The sequence below is a fragment of the Perissodus microlepis genome, chromosome 8, assembly GCF_051167445.1.
Source record: "Perissodus microlepis isolate ML-2025 ecotype Zambia chromosome 8, ASM5116744v1, whole genome shotgun sequence".
NCBI classification, from domain to species: domain Eukaryota; kingdom Metazoa; phylum Chordata; class Actinopteri; order Cichliformes; family Cichlidae; genus Perissodus; species Perissodus microlepis.
Window position 1 is genome coordinate 4,136,769 of NC_140468.1, and position 18,845 is coordinate 4,155,613.

The following is an 18,845-nucleotide window of genomic DNA, read 5'->3' on the forward strand; positions in this document are numbered from 1 at the left end:
TCCTGGCTGATCCCAACTTTTAGGACTTACTGTCCATCTCGTTCTTCATAATCTGATTAATTGCATTTTTTTGAAGACTTGAACCAGTGAAATCCTTCCTGTGGACTCATTTGAAGAGACATCCTGACATTTCTTTTTAGATCCTGACTTATTTTAATTGTGTTAATTCAAATTGCTGACACAGAAATGCTAGCATTTATCTATTATATGATTAGTCCAAGGCTGCAGGCTATCATGAATAAATTCATTGTCTGCAGGTCTCACAACCACTGTCTTTAATCATTTATGGTTTTACTTTTAGAATGGTAATTAATCACACTTGTCAGCAGTTAACAGCACCTGATGTCTGCAATTATTATTGGCTGTGTTTGCTATTGGAGGAATATTTAAAGAAAACTCAGAAGCTTCACATTCCTCAAGCACCAAGCTGGAGAAGTGAGGCCTTATTGTAGACTGTATATAAAAGATGGGCGTAGTCATCGTAATCACCCATTGGCTAGTGAATCGCTGGTGACTCAAGATGAGTGTTTTGTTTTTACTGTTGCCATCTTGGTATTTTGAAAAAAGTGGACACCACAGGCCAACAATTGCCATCTTATGATTAACAAGTCATGAGCCAAAGAGGAAACTTCATGTTGTTTTTCAGTATGACTTAAAATGAGCTGATTGTGCTCATAAGCACATAGCACAACCAGCTAAGACTTCACTGAGGGCACAGATCAAGGAAGGAAAAACTTCTGGAAGTGTGTTTGCATTCAAAGGAGTCGCCCCCTGCTGGTCATTAGAAAGAATGCATATTTAAGGCGCTTTCATGTCAACTACACTTTCTGAAAGGTGCATATATCTTTTTACACTTTGTGGGCCTTACAGTAGCAATACATTAAAAAAAAAGTCTAATAATAAATTATTGAGCCTCTTTTATTCGTAGTTTAAAGGGTTTGTAACATAACTAAAAATTGGGACTTTGTAGTGACCTTTACATCAGTGAGTCAGTTTGAATTTTCCGCAAAAAGTTTAAAGATGGCTGTGCTTGTTCATGTGAACCTTGTCTGAATACCACTCTTCTGTTCACAGCATTAACAGTGAGATCATCAGCTAACCTTAGGGTAGAAAGTCCGTTAATTAGTAATGTCAACAAACAGTTAACACCACGCAAGGACAAAAAGCAAGCACTGGTCTGGGTTTATGGCACTTTTGCCATTGATGTCAATGAGAAGCAAGCCAAGGTTAGCCAGCTAGTTGCTATAGTCATAAAGAGTGTCGCATGTACAGTTACTTTTCATTTAATAACATGAATCTCTCTTCAGTGGGAACCTCTAGCTGAACTATTTCAAATACAAATAATACAAAATTGTATATTTCATGCCCAGACAGAAACATTTTTATATTTGATATTTATCAAATACAGTTTAGACTGTACAAAAACAATCTGTATAAGATCAATACCTATATTACAATTAATGAATGAACAGGATCAGGCTGAGGCGACCGTTTTCATACACCTTCCTGGTCACATGTAACAGCCTCACGTGTTTAACAGCATCTGTTTTTATAGGGCTGGGCCTCTTTATCAGTGCTGTAAATGTTTACAGTGTGCAGCAGGTCTAATCCTGGTCTTTCTCAAATGACACCAAGTCAGAAACCACTGGGAAAGGCAATAGCTGGAAAAGAGCAGAAGACAGCAACTTTTGTGCCTCTGAGTCATTTTTTATTAGAATATAAAATGTAAGTCACATTCAAGTACCAAGAGATTCCAGCCTTGTTGTATATTGTGGAAAACACACATCATTTTAAGGAGCTTCATGCCATTTAAACTCTAAATGAAACAGATGACATGACAAACTCTTTCTTCCACATCAAAAAGTAAACAGAGATACAGAGAACGGATTTTTTTTTTTGTTCCTAGTGATCCATAAAAGGAAAAAAAAGCAGGAGAACGGAAAGAGGGAAACAATCTTAACACACAAAATAAAAAAATACAGATGTCACAACCTATTACAGCTCTACCAACACCATTTCTTATTCAAGCACGTTTACAACCTTGGAGTGTAAACTACTTGTATCCTTACTTAAAACATATAGAAACAGTTTAACCTGAAAATCAACATTTTAAGATTTTTTTTTATTTGTACACTCAAGTAGCACTTTATTAGGAACACCTGCTTGTGATAGTAGTTATTCAGTTAGCCAATCACGTGGCACCAGTGCAGCAGAAACTCTGAAGCTTCATTTACAGTGCTGTGCTGAATGGTTGACCATAATGGGACCATAATGTTTGCTTTTACTCTCGTTCCTCTGCTTCGCTCTGCTAACACCAGTGAAAACAGAGATGATCCTGTCAGAGCTCAACGTTTAGATGTGAACAACACTTTGCTGAAATGAAGCAAAGAGGTGAGCATGACAAAACTAACAGTTATTAAAACGAGGAAAACAACATATCTCCACATATTAGCTGTTGCATTTGCATATTGAGCAAGCTAGGTACAATAAATCCCTCTTACATTTTATTTTGCAGAAATATTACTCCTGTGCTCATCAATATATTGTGTTCACACTACAGACCTAACGCAGGGGCTGAGGTCTGGATTCCTACAATGTGTTGTTGGATTTCTGGTAGGGAGCGGCTCAGGCTGGGTGTAGGTTATGACATTGGTTTAACACAGCAGTATAAGCTAAGTACCGGGGTTCGGTAAGGTAACGGACATGTAACTAGTTATTAAGTACAAATTACAGTTTATTTTTGCAATTGATTCGGTTTGTTTGTGTATCTTTACCAGCTGTGGTACAACCTCAAAGTGGTCATCATTTCAGGTCTGGATCTGGGAGATTTTGAACGGATCCTTTACCATTGTTTGAAGGATTGGATATTTTGTGTTACAGCTACAAAAATACATAAAAATATCACACTAAAAGAAAAAAAAAAGAGAAATTGTGTTGGGATTCCTTGAGGAAAAAAACTAAACAAAAAACGGATCCTGTTCATACTCAGTTCATGTGTGGCATGGAGGGAATTTTCAGCCTTGGTGGATCTGCAGGAATATGGAGTCTCAGACAGCTCCTGTTAATAATGTGATTCACTGGATTTAAAAACATGTAATCTAATCTAAACACAGGATGGTGAGATTATCACATACAGCCCAGATAGCAGAAATGCAGCGAGGATCTATCGCCATGTAAATGGTAGGTCAAAATCAGCATGAGCCAACCTGCCCAGGCTGCTGGTGTCAGTGGGATAACATGGGGAATGTTTTCTTGGTCTCTTTCTGCCAGCATATTACCAACAATCACCAGTCACACTGGAAGGAGTCATCTTCTAATGGTTCCTTCATCTTAAATGTGGTTTTATAAATATGAGACTGAATTCAGACGACCTACATCGTCGTCGTCCTAACCAGCAAGTCTGAATCCAGAAGAACAACTCTGGCAACACAGGAAGTAAACTGAGGCTGTTGGGTAGCAAAGAGAGGGCCTACCTGAACCCAGTGTGGTGTTCCTAATAAAGTGCTTGGTTGGTATCTTTGTTTTTCCTGTGTTTAAGCTTTTTTGCCCATTTTTCTGTCAAAATGGATTATATATATTGAGCTATGTGTAAATGCACTGAGAAAAGTTTTAAAGTGCTTAAAAGCTTTTCCCAATGGAAAAAACAAATTAAATTAGTGCAAAAGACCAAAACAATAACAGAGAACAGAAAATATCCGTCTCATTCTCGAAGTTCGAGCTTGCCGTCTCTGACTCTCCACCTCCAGTGCTGGGATCTGTCAGGAGCAGGAACACAGCGAAGCCACAGACCAGACTCTCTGATCTCTCGTTCAAAGGACACCGTCTTCCTGTCCAGAGTCTCCAAAGTGAAGGCTTTCCCTGAGATCTGAGCGACAGGTGTAATTATTCATATGGATTCTGGCTGACTGGGTGTCAGATGTATTTGCAAAGGGTTAATGCTGAAGTGGTAATGATAATTTAGTATATTTGTTCTTTTATTAGATAGTTACAGATTTAAATCTAAAGTTCCCCAATTTTGTTCTCTAACTGTACTTTGGGACATTTCACTTTCTGTTCCGGAAATAAGAAAAGAGAAAAAAAGAAAACCAAAATACACTTTGAGGAAACAAAACAGAAACCTCGGTCTGATGTGCCACCACGGCTAAAAGGTTTCTGGACATCTTAAAACTCTCATACCTGATCACTAATGCCTATGGCAACATGGCCCACTTTGATCCGCCTACGTTCGCGTATCCTCAAACACTTGCCCTCGGGGTCCTCTATCCAGATATCAATACCTGCAAATGTCAGAGCATTAGAAAAAATCTGCCAACAGCCCTCGATCAGCACAGAGGTGCATCCCTGCCATCTTACCCTCAAAGCACTGTGAGGACGGCCGATTGGCTAAAGCTAACCACTCCAAGCATGCATCAGTCTGACTGTTGCAGGAGGAAAAGATGCCAGAGCTGAGGTCATCAGACGAGTGATCAGAGTCCTAAAAATAAGAAAGAAGATTTTCTTTTGTGGAGGATTTTATTTTGTACATAAATTTAAACATGAAGCATGCATGCTCATGTTTGTTATGTAAAAGATGGACGTAGCGTAACAGTCTCAAAATTCAAGCCAGTGAAGAAGCGCCTTAAGCAAAGCAGGCTGCACTTTAGCTTGTGATTAAAAAGCTGGTGCAGTATGAGCCACATGTCTCTCAGTTTGACCGTCAGACTCTCGTCATGTCTGGTTTCTAAACGCTAAGATGGGGAAGGCGAAAGCACTCGGTTCGAATTTCAAAAACAAGACTTTGCAAACCAGTAAGTGACGTCAAGGTTGGCTACATCCCTCGTGCACGGGTACTCACCTTCTCTGAGGCATCTATCTGCGATGTGTCAGAGCAGCTGAAGCAGGATGGTGGTTCATCTCGAGGTTCAGGGGACGGGGTCTTGATTCTGGTACCTTTAGTCACATCTAGTAAAGGACAACATGTTAAAAGTTTCTGTTATTAGCGGACATTGATGAGGCTTTGACAACCTTGTCTGAAACAAGCCAAGTTAGCTCCAGTCCCTTTAAACCGACTTTGTTTGATTAGCTGTGCCCATAAACAAAACATTTGAAGATCATGTGGATGTGTGCCTGAAATGACCATATTAGGGATATCTTGTCTCTGTGACATCATGCAGAACCAAGAAGAAAAATGCATGAAAACGAGTGTTTATTGCAGTCTGAAGCTGGAATTTTTGGATTAGGTTTACATAAACGGACCTCTTTTTTTAAATTAGCTCGCTGTGTTTAATACGAGCGTCCATCATTGTAACTGCAAATAAATGACAGAATAACAGAAAGAGGATAATATGTCCCATTTAAAAGTGTATCTTTGAATATGACACGAAGAACAAAGAGTTCTGTAACCTCATCTGAGCCACATTTATAATAATAATATGATTCGGGGCTTTAGTAATGCTCCACTGAGTTGTTTTATGACTCACCATCTCTGAGGTATTCCAGCTCTGCTTCTGATCCCCATGAATTCTCTTCTATCTGGTGACTTTTTTGCAGTAAAGGGAAAAGGCCTCGGAGAGCACGAAGATACTCCGTGGACTCGGTAGAATCCCACTCTTCCTCCTCCTCTTCATCTCCTTCCTCTTCCCAATCCCCCTCATAGTCCTTGTCAGTTTTCAGCCACTTCTCCTGAATATATTCGTCCTCTGCCATGTATATATCCACCTCTGAATCAGACCCAGTCTTCCAGTCTTTGTAATTAGTGATGTAATCATCCTGCAGTGGTTTTGGCTCAGAGTCCCACTCCCCAGTTAAGCAAAATGTCTCCAACTCAGATTCTTTGTCTGAGTTTCCTTCTGACCAGTCGTTGCTGTCCTCGTCTACTGCTGCAGTTCTCCAGGGGCTCACCCAGTACATAGCAGGTGCTGAGCCAGTATGTGATGGTTTATTCTGAATCTGATGGGACAAAGAGCAGCGAGCGTCTTCATTCTGGTTCTGGACATGATACAGTTTTTCACAGGCGCTTTTCATGGACCAAGAACTCAGACCTCCAACTGTGGAGAAAATAATTTGCAGTGTCACAATATGCTTAAAATACTTGGCATCTATAAACAGCTGAGTCCCTTCTTTGGCAAAAAGTGGATTTGGATACAGGTCCTATTTTATTTTCCTCAGGAGATACTCCCTCTTGGAGATATTATATAATCTGTTTTATTTGTTTTACCATACCATCTTTATTTATAAAGCACTTTAACATAAAACCAGAGTTCACAAAGTGCTGTACATGCAAATAGCATAAGCAAAGTAAAAATAAAATAAAAAAAAGATAAAATAAGATAAGATAAAAAAATAACTAAATAACTCAAAATAAAACATGTTGAGTCAAAAATTGAGTCAACCCCCTTAAACAGTGCCAAAGGCTTCAGCGAATAAATATGTTTTAAGAAGACTTTTAAACTCAGAAAGAGAAGAGGCCTGTGTAACGTGCAAGAGCAGATCATTCCACAACTTTGGAGCAGCTACAGCAAAAGCATGGTCACCTTTAAATTTATACTTAGTTTTCGGTACCTTAAGGAGCTGCTGATTGGCGGACCTAAGGGAACAGGCAGGTGTATATGGTTGTAGTAGCTCGGGGGGGCATTAAGAGATTTAAAAACTAATAAGAGAATTTTAAAAACAATCCTAAAATGTACAGGTAGCCAGTGGAGTGAAATTAAAATGGGGGTAAAGTGCTCAGACTTCTTTGTTCCAGTTAAAAGACGTGCTGCAGCATTTTGCACAACCTGCAGACGCCTAATGGATGCATCACAACCCCACAATAAAGTGCGTTACAATAATCCAGCCTACATGTAACAAAGGCATGGATTACTGGATTACTGTCTCAAAAAGCTGTTTTGATAAGATGGGCTTTATTTTGGCTAATTTTATTTGTTTGGTGATTACATGCAGCTTTTCTCTAAAGGCTCTGAATGCTTGTATCGTGATTTTAACTCATTTTAGTTTGTGGGCCATGATTTCACTGCTCTCACAACTCTAATGTAATATAAACTGTACACACTTAAATGATTAGAAGATCATAAGGTGCATCGACCTGCTCTGAGGGCCTTGGTGGTTTTCTTCCTGAGCTCAGTTGCTGACGCTCTTCTTTCGGGGTCCTTCTGGAGTCCGGCCCTGAACACTTTAGCTGTGAAGTTGTTACACTTGGACGGCACCTCCCACAGAGGCGGAGGCTCATTGACAATCTAAAACAGATGAATACGCAAGTGTGGTTTTGTCCCATTCAGCCTGTAACTGTCTGATTTTCCACAAACAGCAAATAAGAGATTTTTACCTGGAGACACAGTGGATGGGAATAGTAACGTATCCATGGCTGGCATCCATTGAGCATGTGCAGTAGCATACAACAGCTGCTCCACACATCCGCCTTGGCACAGAGTTGATCCCCTCGTGCCACCTCAGGGGCCATGTGGGTCTCTGTGCCGGGGAATGCAGCTCCTACATTCACAAACGTTAAATGAATTGAAAGTCTTAAAACTCAAAAAGCCACTCACAACGATGTAGAGGTCAAAATATGTCCAGCGTTGTAGTTAATAATCAAATACTGGGAAGACTGTTGCAAATCTTTGAATGCTAACACGGTAGGCTAAGAGTATTGCATGCTATCTTTTAAAGATATGAATGTTTAAAGGTTGAAAGATGATGGTGAAAGGCAGATTTATTCATTGCAAACTCCTTATTGTGTATTTATGGGAGCCTAAGCAGTAGATCATTTCACAAGTAGATTTTAAAAAGACTGACAGTTTGCTGTGATATATATGTATGTGTTTTAATTAGATCAATAAAAATCATGGTGTTTGAACCAAAATGTTAGTCATCTGTAAACTGCACCATAGTTTATTTCAGACTTTTGAGGATCAACTTACCCCTGAAATTCTTGGTGCTCCATCCACTGTCATCTAAAGTCTCTGAGAGACCAAAGTCACAGAGGAATGTGTCTCTGCAGTCTGCAGACAGCAGCACATTGTCAACTGGAATAAAATCAACACGCAGGATTCAGTGGGACAGCTTGTTTTCATTGGGTGCTCATTATGAAACAGTTGACTGAGAAGCAGGAGCCTGTCAGAGGCTGTAAGAGTGATGGGTGCATGGGGGGCTAAAGCATGAACGGCCATCTCGAGGTAGAATAAGGTACCATCTACAAAAAAAGCACAGGAACTTTGTGCTATCTGATATGATGAGAGTGGGTAATTTGACGGATGTATGATGAGCGAAGCTTTTAGACATGAGCTCAGAGCACAATAGAGGGGCCTAATGTGAGCAAACCCCTCCTGCTCAATCGTATGAGCAGGGATTACCGAGGGTTTAGGGGTGAGGTGTCCCTTTAGGATTAGGCACCATCACAGGAGATGTTAGCTGACAGCACAACCACCAGCTTGAGGCTTCGCTGAGCTCTTTTCTCTGTATGTTCTACTGATTATATAAAATCTCTGCAAAGGTACTTTGGGGTCTCACAAAAAACTCGGGGTAGAGTCTAGCACGTCTTATCTGAGTAGAAAGATACTCCAAAACAAGTAAAAGTCTCCATTGCAAGTTAAAGTCAAAATGAGCCTAAATAATGTGTATAATGAACTAAAGATAAAAGTACTACCTATATACGTCCTTTATTTTTTTAGCAACTTCTATAAATTAAGAAAAAAATTTTGCTATAAAATGCACTGCCTAAAAATAAAGCATGACATCATTATTGTTTTTATCTACTCGGTGAATGATGCAAAGAGGCCAGACGCTTATAGCTCCTGCTTCTCAGTGTTTTCTTTTAATGATGATTTTTAAGAGTATTTGCTGATATTTTTTTACTTCCTTGAATAAAATGCCTGAATACGTCCGCATACACCTGCACATTTGATTTATCGTATATATAAAATGATTAGGACCACACTGGTCACTCTAAAATGTCCAGAGGGTTTGAATTCTCTTAATTTGTACATATTATCATTCAGATCTAAGTCATTATACAAAAACAGAACACATACCTTTGACATCCAAATGAACCACCCTTCTCTGGTGTAGGTGTTCTAGCGCCCCCAGTGTTTGATGAAGGTAATGCAGGGCCAGATCTTCAGGTAGGCAGTTCATCTCCTTTAGAAGCTGGGCTAAACAAGCTGATGGGGTTTGGGAGAGTATGATTACGCTCTCAGACTGCTCAGACGGTTTTTATGCAGTTTGTAGCTTGTAGTTAGGTTACCTGGCTTCAGGTCCATGAGGAGAACGACGTTAAGCCCCTCCCTCACAGCTCCAAAGAGCTCCACGACTCGAGGAGAGTTCAGAGCACTCCATGTGCTCACCTCCTCGCTGCTGAAATGACTCAGTGGAATCTGAGAAGAACGGCCAACAATGAGCTAAATAACAGAAATCAGTTTAAATAAAATCAGCATGTCAGCTCTCGGGAGTTTAAACCTCCCGGGTGGAGCACATCTGGATTGTAATGACTGACTCAGCGGATCTTGGCTTACCCTCTTGGCAGCACATTTGAAGCCAGTGCTTCTGTCACGAACGCAGAACACATCACCATATGATCCATTCTGGATGTGATGAAGGACAAAGTATTCCTCTCCCTCTCTGTACTGACAACTGCTGGGCTGGAGATGCTTGATGAAACAAAGAGAGAAAAACGGAAACGAGTTAAATCACAAATCCCCCATAAAAAAAACTTTTACAGCCAGTCTTCCTCATTTAAGCGCTGAAATCCCAGATGAGCCTTCCCTTCAGGCCACTTCACCTACCTCACCACCAGTATTCAAATCTAGACCAAGTTGCTGCTAACAGTTCTTCATCCTGGCGTTGTTCCCTCTGGTGCAGAGGCCGCTCTTCAGCAAAGGTTTCTCCATTTGGAGAACTGCTAACAGTAAGTTACCTTATTTATTTTTTATTGATTGATTGATTGATTTCTTTTGGCTCATAACTTTTATTGTATTTTAAATGTGTCTTTAGCTTCTAAACATTCACATCAACATGTATTCATTTTCTTGTACACGAAGTAAAAGTTTCCACCTTTATGTGGTGAAAAGTCTGCATTCAGAGTTTTAGATGTCACAGATTTTTACACTTCATTTATTTTTTACTAAATTATGAATTAAAAACATTGTTATTCATTATTGTTGGTTAAAGTGAAATTTTTACTTAAATTCGAGTCCTTGTGAAACACTACGAGGTAACCTGATGTGCATCTCCTTAGAAGCTGAACCAAATGCTGCACTGATGCAGCGACTGTGATTGGCCCGTTCAGTACCTGAATGCTACTGCTTCTGCTGTCTACTGTCCATAAACAAAAACAGTGTGGATAGACTGGATGTGAATGTCTTACGTCATGAAATATGAGTCCTTCGTTTGCAGGTTTCGATGTTTTCCAGCTGTTTAGGATCTGTTTGATGAAATCTCTGCAGAAAGCTGAAACAAGCAGCTTTGGTATGTGTGCCACTTTGCCCCTCAGCTCATCTAAAACTGTGTCACTCATGTCATCAAACCCAAAGGAACACTGGGATGTATTCTCAGTGCTGAGGCTGTGGGAATACTCTGAATTTCCCAGTGGGTTTTGCACACTTCCTCTAGAGTCAGAATTCCATCCTGCATTGGAGGAAGGGGTAAATCCAGACACATACATGAGGTCAAAGGTCGACATGATGCCTTGTGTGCCAACATCGACGTCATAAGACGAGTCTGAGTCGCTTTCATGAGTGCGAACAGAGTCAGTATCAGAGCCCGAGCCTCCTCTGCGGTCGGTGCTGGATGTGTCTTCTGTATCTACGGATCTGCATTGGTCCTCTGACGGCGACGCCTCCTCTGATCTCCTCACACATTCACAAACGTCTGCACAGCTGCAGCTGTCACACATGCACGAGTCTCTGCAGGGGTCTGAGGCCGAGTCAGTAAACTGAGGAGGAGGAGGTATGATTTCAGCTGATGAAGTCGTCTCTCTGTCTGCTGATTTCAGCCAATCAATCTCCTGCACCCACAGACCCTGGATGATAGGAGGCTCCTCCCCTTCCTCGAGGCTCTGTGTGGTTCTGGTTTTCCGGCGCTGTTTTCTCTGGAGGTGGTAGCGCGGGAATTTGGTGGCTGTTTCAAAGTTCTCATCATCTGAGTCGCTAACAAAGGTGGCTTCCTTACCGAGAGTCCTGCAAATGAGAAGAAGTATGAAAATGTGGTTTCTCACACAGAAAGCTTAATGCTTTCTTTAAAATCCAGCTGATCACAATGTTGTTTGGAGCACATGAGTTATTTAAAGTGCAGGAAGAGGTCATTGTCTCATGCACACAGAAGAAGCACAGCTAAAACCTTGTTACCATCTATGAATACAAATATGTAGCTGGTCATGAGCACAAAAGCTTCCTTCATACCCAGGCACATAAAGAACCCTGAACCCTCACGTACAAGCTAAATGGAAGCCATATAATACCTGTATCCTATATTTTTGGCCATGGATGGCATTTAAGCCTGTGCACAGGTAATGTGTGTTGTGTTCTTTACCTGTGCTTTTGGAGGAGGCGAGACTGAGAGTACGGGCACTGAGTGTTGGTCGGGCTGAACTCCTGGAAGTCTTCTCCTGGGACAGAGAAACAGTAGGAGTTAGAGTTAGAGAAGTCTCGTTGTGGATTAAAGTTCACAAACGTGATTTGAAAATGTGTAAATGGAGAAAAAGCCTGGAACTTTTAACTGGTCCATGTGCTACAACTGCATGCTCCCATTCAGAGGTGTAACAGTAAAAATGTTGTCTTCGGCTTTTCTGCATTCCTCTCTGGAAGCTTTTAACTGCTATTATGTTATTTTGCACAACAGGAGCTAATGCACCATTTCTTTAATACACCTACTTGGTAGTGAACATTAGTGATCTTCGGTTGCATAAGCAGCTGTTCTGCAAACCTGAAAAGTGCTGATGTACAACTCAAAACAATTATAGATAATTGAAAACCTTTAAGCCTGTTTTAGTCATTACTCTCTAAAAGCAAGATCAAAGCCCTTTGATTAAAAGAAGTACTCATCTTGTGCTGACATGAAGTTTTTTGGCCCCTCAGGGCTTGCATTAAGTCTTGTGCAGCCCCATGATAGACTGGAGACTTGTGCTGGATGTACTCTACATGTGCTTTCATTGTGTGTGTGTTTTTTTTAAACCAAAATAATAGAAGGATGCAAGTAGCTAAGACAAAAAGGAAAACAATGTAAAACAGTCCTGACTCAGATCCCGTTCAGATCTGATCTCAGTCTTACTTACGCTCAGCCTGCGCGACTATAGAAACACAGGGATTCTCCTCGGAAACTTCACGCCCCTGTGTGACAACATGCTTGGCTGTGCCGCGCTGCATCACTCGACTCAGGTGGGGGCCGATGGCTTGGACCAGCGAGTCCTTCTCCTCCTCGCATCCCTGATTGTCGTCCACTTTGGTGAGAAACGAGATCTCAGATCCGCCGGCAACGATGATGAAGGGTGTGCTGGAGTTAAACAAATGAGGTATGGCCATGTCTCTGTCGCTGTCGGTCGGCATCTAGAACTGGAGGAGAGAAGGAGATGGAAAAATATGTTTAAAAGAAGAGAAACCAAACCAGTAAGTTTCATACGGAGTATTTTGAAGTAAGCCAGATCTTACTAAAAACCCTGGTGTGGATAACTTGGCCACACAGAATGGACCCTGTTCTTTTAGTACTTTAAAGGTGTGTGTTTGCACTATGTAGAATAATGTTAAGAGACCGTGTGCGTGGATAAAGGATGGATACATTTGTTTTTTCTTGGCGATAAAATGTCTGAGAATAACCAAAGTTAGCAGGTTTCATCCTGAATATTTAAATATAATTTGGTCCCCAACCCTTGTAGTGAATTGGGAGATATTTTTCTTGCTTGGCTGCTAATAAGTTAGAGTATAAGGAAGCTATATGCTTTAAAAAGACTTCTAACAAGGTTAGAAGCATTTTATGATCAGTAGGCCTGTCTAAGAAAATGAATATGTGAGCTTTTTGAGCGGCAGCAGATGCAAATACTTATCCCTAAATCAGCTTTAATTTTATACAAGAACAAAATAATAGACTGAGTTTGCTTTTTCGTTATAGCCGACTGTTTAGGGACAACACCTGCACAGGTAAGGAGTTTAACCACTTGGGGTCACTATAGATCAGATTTTTTAGGTGCTGCTCAGCTCATTTCTTTCCCTGGTGTGCAGATGGATCCATTCGTTTTTTTGTAAAACATATGAATCATCATCTAAAGCCAGGAGTTGTCTTATAATAAAATGATCAGGAATACTGTATACTGTACGGAAATGTGTGATGTTGGATATCTTTTCTGTTTTTATTTCAACAGTTGGAACCACTGAGAAATATGTATGAAGAAATATGTGTGTATGTTTTATTTTTTCATTAATTATTTAAATATCTATTCTACATTTTTATGTTAAGCAGGAAAACTATTTCATTCTTATATCCTTAATTATACAACCCTAGTTTTGTCATATTTACACAAGATATGGCAGATATGATATGACAAATACCGGGTTGTAATATCAGGCAGTAATTGAGCCTAAAATAATCATTTATGCCTTACTTTTAGGTTCCTGCAACACAAGAACCCTGATTAATTCAGCCGTAGTAGAAACCACTGATTTGTAGCTGACAAGCACTTTAATGTGGTGGCATTTGCCGTGGCGGGGTGTGAATGAAGGGACACCGGTTGTAAGCACGGCAAGGTGACTATAAATAGCGCACAGAGGGGCGGTTGCATGCCTTCCACTGAGGCTGTCCAGCTGTCAAAGTCTCTCTTCCTCAGGGCTCGCCATGTTGACAGCGAATACAGGGGGATCAAAACAGACACTCTTCCCACTCACAGAGGCCACACTTGTCCTGGAAGTGCTCGCACAGAGCCTGCGTGAATGGATACCTGAAGAGCTTTACTTTGATAATATGGAATTAACCAGGCTTTATCTACAGATGAGCTTCATCTAAGAGCCAATCAGACTTTCAGGACATGCAAGATCGACAGGTTAGACTCTGGAAATGCTGCAACTATCACTAAACTTTCCATCAGCCTCGAACGTCCTTCTTACTCTTCTTACCTGACAGTGAGGACACCTCCAGCTCAGCAAAGTCTGACTCAAACATCCAGTCACAGCAGAGCACATTACCTTAGGAGCTCAGTCAGCTGGTCTCGGGTTCAGCTGAAATCCTGCAGAAGAGATCGAGGTTTCCTCTCGTGACTCCTTCTGTCTTCTGCTGTCTGTCCGTTCTGTGTTATTATGTGTTTGTTAGTTTCCAAGTGTAACTTACCGGCTTTCTGCCCCCACAGGCCCTGCTGATTGGCTGACCATGCGTGTGAGTTACGAGCTCTTGCACCTCTGTCACCCGGGCCCACCCACTCGCCCACACCAGCCTCAAACACGCTTCATGGATTCCGTAGCTGTCCTCGATGACACTTGGGTCTTTAAACCCACTCCAAGTGTCACAGTTTAAAGCCAAATTCCCACTGTTCAGCTCTAAGCCTCAGTATGACGGCTCTTATTTTCAATAAAAAAGATGTAGAGCAAGAGAAGCATTGTTTTCCAGCAATAGAAACATGTCCTCTGTGCTTAAGAAGTTGTGAGGGCTCAAAAATGCTGGAAAAAATCAAAATAAAGTGCCAAATTTCAGCCCACCCATATGTGGGGCCTATAACTGGTTTCATTAAGGGGTGGATCGGGTGATCTCAGGCGACCTCACTGATATGCTGCTGTGGGTTTCCCATGATGCACTGAGACCTGAGACCACATAGAAACCTGCCCCACCCCTCGCCTGATTCTGCTGAAAGTTTCTTCCTGTTAAATGGGAGTTCTTCCTCTCCACCATTACCAGGTCGCGCTCGCAGGGGATCGTCTGTTTGTTAGACATTTCACTCATATATCTCAGGGTCGTTACCTTGCAATATAAAGTACCCCGAGGTGTCTGTTGTGGTGAATTGGAGCTGTACAAATACAATAAAATTAAACTGAATGAAATCTTTAAAATCTTTTGTGTATTGTGGTGAAGAAAACCATGCAGCTTAATCAGCAGTTTCAGAATAAAGGTACTGATGATGATTTAATAATTAAATAGAGATGTCGTGTAAATAATGCACATATTAAGATGCTGTGAAGAATTGTGTAATTATTGTTTTGTACAGTTATGCATACGAACTCTCTTCCCACCTGTATACACAACCTTGGAGTCAATTTGCTGAAAAGGTGAAAAAGAAATCATAGTAGAAATCATACTTTGTATAAACGTAAGGATCAAATTGAGGCTCATCTTGTTATTTGGTGACAGACTGTTCAGAACCAAAAAAGAAGACAAAATCAAATTGTTGATAAATTGAACCCTATTGTTGATATGATGTCCTTACATATACACACACACTGATATCTGTTTGTGTATAGAGTTAAAGAATGATTGCATAACATATTTGAAGTTACACTTGTAAAAAAAAGCTCAGTTTCTTCTGTCCCTTGACAACTGGACAGTGCATTCCTGTGTGAATTAGTAAAATACCATAGGAGGGAGTGCGCTATGTGTGTGATTTGGGTGGAGGGTCCCTCTCCCTGGCAACACGTGAATGGAATCAGAGGTCGACCAATTGTGAGGCTGTGCAGAAAGTTTCCTCGCACGTCAGTGGGTTACTGTCACTCCAGTCCTCGCTGCTGTTGGTGGGTCGAATCAGCTATACATAGAAGTGAAAAGCCTCATTGAGGCTATTTCAGCGTCTTCATTTCTCATTCACTGATGGAAATAATAAATCAGTGCCAATGAGGGCAAACCATAAAACCTGTTTTTATGTAATCAGGATCTATTAAAAATAATTTTTTGCCACTTTCTGGGGCAAAACTGGAGAAGACTGACACCTCTGTGAGGCTCTTAGACCAGGTTGACTTAGCATAACTCGACATATATAGCTGTAACAGTTTTTTTTTTTAAAAAAAAAAACAACTACTAGACCTTATTTCTCTTTTTAAATCTAGAGGCAACCACGCTTTTGAGGTTGTATCACCTTCCATTTTTATATTAAAGTACATTAATTCATCTGCAAATCGCTTGAACTATTTACAAGATTTATTAATGAGCGGAGTCAACTTAAACAAGAGCACGGTCATAAACAGAAACTCTGCACAGGTGCCGTGGGAAACCTGAGTTAAGTGGTACTTGTGGAGAGTTTGTACTTACTGGTAAATGCAGGCCAGTAGTTATACTTTAACCTGATTCATTTTCAGTTTTCTTCTTTTTTGGGTAAAAAACAATCCTTGAAATGGTAATAAAAGAGTATTCTCACCAAAGTTGAATTTAACAAGTTTTATTTTGATGGAAATTAAATGTTCAGACTTTTACTAAATTTTATTTGATTACATTAAAGTATTTTATTACATTTAACTAATCAAATTAGGCCAATTTTGATGGAGCTCCTGACCCAGCCCAAGCTCTCTATGAAGACGAGGAAAAACTCCCCGGGGGGCCAGATCGATGGGAAGAAACCTCGGGAAAGCCCATTCAAAGAGAGATCCCCTTTCCTGGGACGGCTGGGGGGGGGGTTACAGGAACTCCAGGACAACAAAATTTAGAATAGGCCAAAAAAACTAAAAACAATTTTTTCCTGTAAAAAAGACAAAAAAAAAAAAAAAAAAAGACAAAGAAAAGAAAGTTAGGTAATGTATCACACTTATATGACAATATATGAAGTGTGTGTCTGTGTGTGAGAGAGACGGGTTTATCTGAGCCAGGGGTGAAGCTGGAGGTCCCCCAGCGTTGGGCGCTTCTCCGGGACGTTGGTTAAACATGCGTCCAAGAAGTTCCGGCAGTCTGGAGAGAAAGAAAGGAGGAAAAAGATGAAGATGATAGTTCCAGTGATCCAAGCCATCAGTGAATGTTGAAGCGTGACGTTTTCTTACGTGGCGACAGATCCTTGTTGAATTTCAGTTCCTTTTGGAGGAACGTCATGGTATTAAAGTCCCCCACATGAAGCGCTTCATACAGCACCACTCCCATTTGCCACACCGTGGTGGGTCCAGCCCTGTATTTTTTGCGGCCGTAACATTCGGGAGGGGTGTGAATAGGTGTACCTAATAAACAGACACAATGACAATTTCTTGTAAAACAAAAGGCACAAATTGCTACATGTGTGAAGAGCAGGAGCTGAATATGTTACCATAGAAGAGGCGGTACACCGATCGCTCCTTAGCAAAGCAGCTCAGTCCAAAGTCGATGATGCGAACACGAGGCACATCTGAGCCGGTCTCAATCAGAATGTTCTCACTCTTGATGTCCCGGTGAAAGATGTGTTTATCCTCCAGGTGCTTCGCTGCATCAACCAGCTGCTTCAGAATGACCTGGAAAAGATGAAAAAGACAGTAATGAGTCAATGGGTTGACGCTTCTCTGATACTCTGTGCTTTGATTGAATGCTGTACAGTCTAAGGCTCTTCCAGTCAACTTACCTTGGCCTTTTCCTCTGGTAAACATCCTCCATTTGCTGTTATGTAATCATGCAGGTCCACAGCGGGGACGGGTCTCTCCAGCACCAGGATCAGCTCTGTGCCGAGGTCAAACCAGTCCAGCAGAGACACGGGTGCTGACGCTCCCACTGGTCCATCCGCTTCAGCTGCAAGCTTCAGCATAATGGCCACTTCCACCGAGACCCGCTTCCCGTTTTCACCCTGATATATTCCAACAAAGTGGATGATGAGGAAGAGACGTTCCACAGGTGAACGCTGCACTCAGTCCAGGAATGTAAAAACAGTTCAAGTGTTGCACACTTACCGTCACTTTGATGGGGATTCTGTCCTTTGGAATGTGTTTGATGGCTACCTAAAAGACACAGAGCATTGGTGAGCATTTCCTCCGTATGACATCACTAAAGGTGTGAAACAGCACACGTCTCAGCTTACGATATTATCCGTTATCTGCGTTACTGCCTGTCTTACTCCCACCATCTGAACACTTACTGGGCAACGATCCGTTATCCGGTAGCCAGCAAACACTGCTCCACAGCCGCCTCCTCCAAGATGGTGCTCCTCCACGTATCTGGCCTGGAATTCACCTGAAAAGACAAACACACGTGTTGTTTTACTACAGCTGTGACACAAATGACTCTCTGCTGTAGCCTAAATGTTCATTTTGCTCTTCACCAGAGTATAAAAGCCAAGCTGCTTGCTACTTACGTCTCTGGTCAGCTGCTGAAGTTTGGGCGCTGTGTTTGGTTTTGTCCCCTTTCTTTCTCTTGGGTGGCTCTTTGCTGTCTCCTGCAGACTTCCTCCTGCCATCTTTCATGCACCCGTGCTTTGTGCTTTGACTGCAGTCTGCAGATGTGGAAAACACCAAAAGCACATCAGCTCATTAGATCATAGACACAAATATCTCCTTCATCTCCTTAATCTACCCCTCACTCAACTAATTAGTCTACCTTTACCAGCGTCCAAGGAGGAAGACGCTTGCTCCTTGTCACCGCTCGTAGGCTCAGCAAGTTTAGGCTTCTTTGCTGGACTGGTTGTGCCCGCTGCATCTTGCTGGACCTTACGCTTCACTCCTTTGACCTCATGAGCGTCTGAGCTGGTGGAAGGAGCAGCCTGCTCAGTGACCCTCCTCCTTTTTACGGGGGTCTTCCTTTCAGGACTGGCCTTTCTTTTAGCCATCCTGTTCTTAGAGTCTGTACACAACAACAACAACACAGTAGTAAAAAAGAGTGCTCGACATCAGGACTGGAAGGATTTTGATGGCATTCTAATAAGTTTATCCTTTTGATAAAAACAGAGCAACACCAGTCCATACTAGGTCTACTAAGTCTTAGATCTTCATGACACTTGTTGGTCTGTTTTTACTGCTGAGTCCAAGAATAAA

At 41.4% G+C, this 18,845-nt stretch overlaps 1 protein-coding gene and 1 pseudogene across 1 annotated transcript; both read right to left on the minus strand.

Annotated features, from left to right (window-relative positions):
- Positions 1–1,729: 1,729 nt before the first annotated feature.
- On the minus strand, positions 1,730–14,352 carry map3k14b (mitogen-activated protein kinase kinase kinase 14b). The gene is made up of 15 exons (XM_084937086.1): positions 14,139–14,352; positions 12,242–12,518; positions 11,500–11,575; positions 10,337–11,147; positions 9,486–9,620; positions 9,218–9,347; positions 9,006–9,134; positions 7,896–8,000; positions 7,304–7,467; positions 7,064–7,214; positions 5,460–6,026; positions 4,835–4,941; positions 4,354–4,474; positions 4,177–4,277; positions 1,730–3,865 (listed from the first exon to the last, which is right to left on the minus strand). Exons 2-15 carry the CDS (start codon positions 12,510–12,512, stop codon positions 3,701–3,703), a joined length of 3,033 nt encoding a protein of 1,010 aa, XP_084793212.1. The 5' UTR covers positions 12,513–12,518; positions 14,139–14,352; the 3' UTR covers positions 1,730–3,700.
- Positions 14,353–16,616: 2,264 nt separating this feature from the next.
- LOC146381150 (serine/threonine-protein kinase pim-1-like) lies at positions 16,617–18,112 on the minus strand (annotated as a pseudogene).
- Between the last annotated feature and the right edge of the window lie 733 nt (positions 18,113–18,845).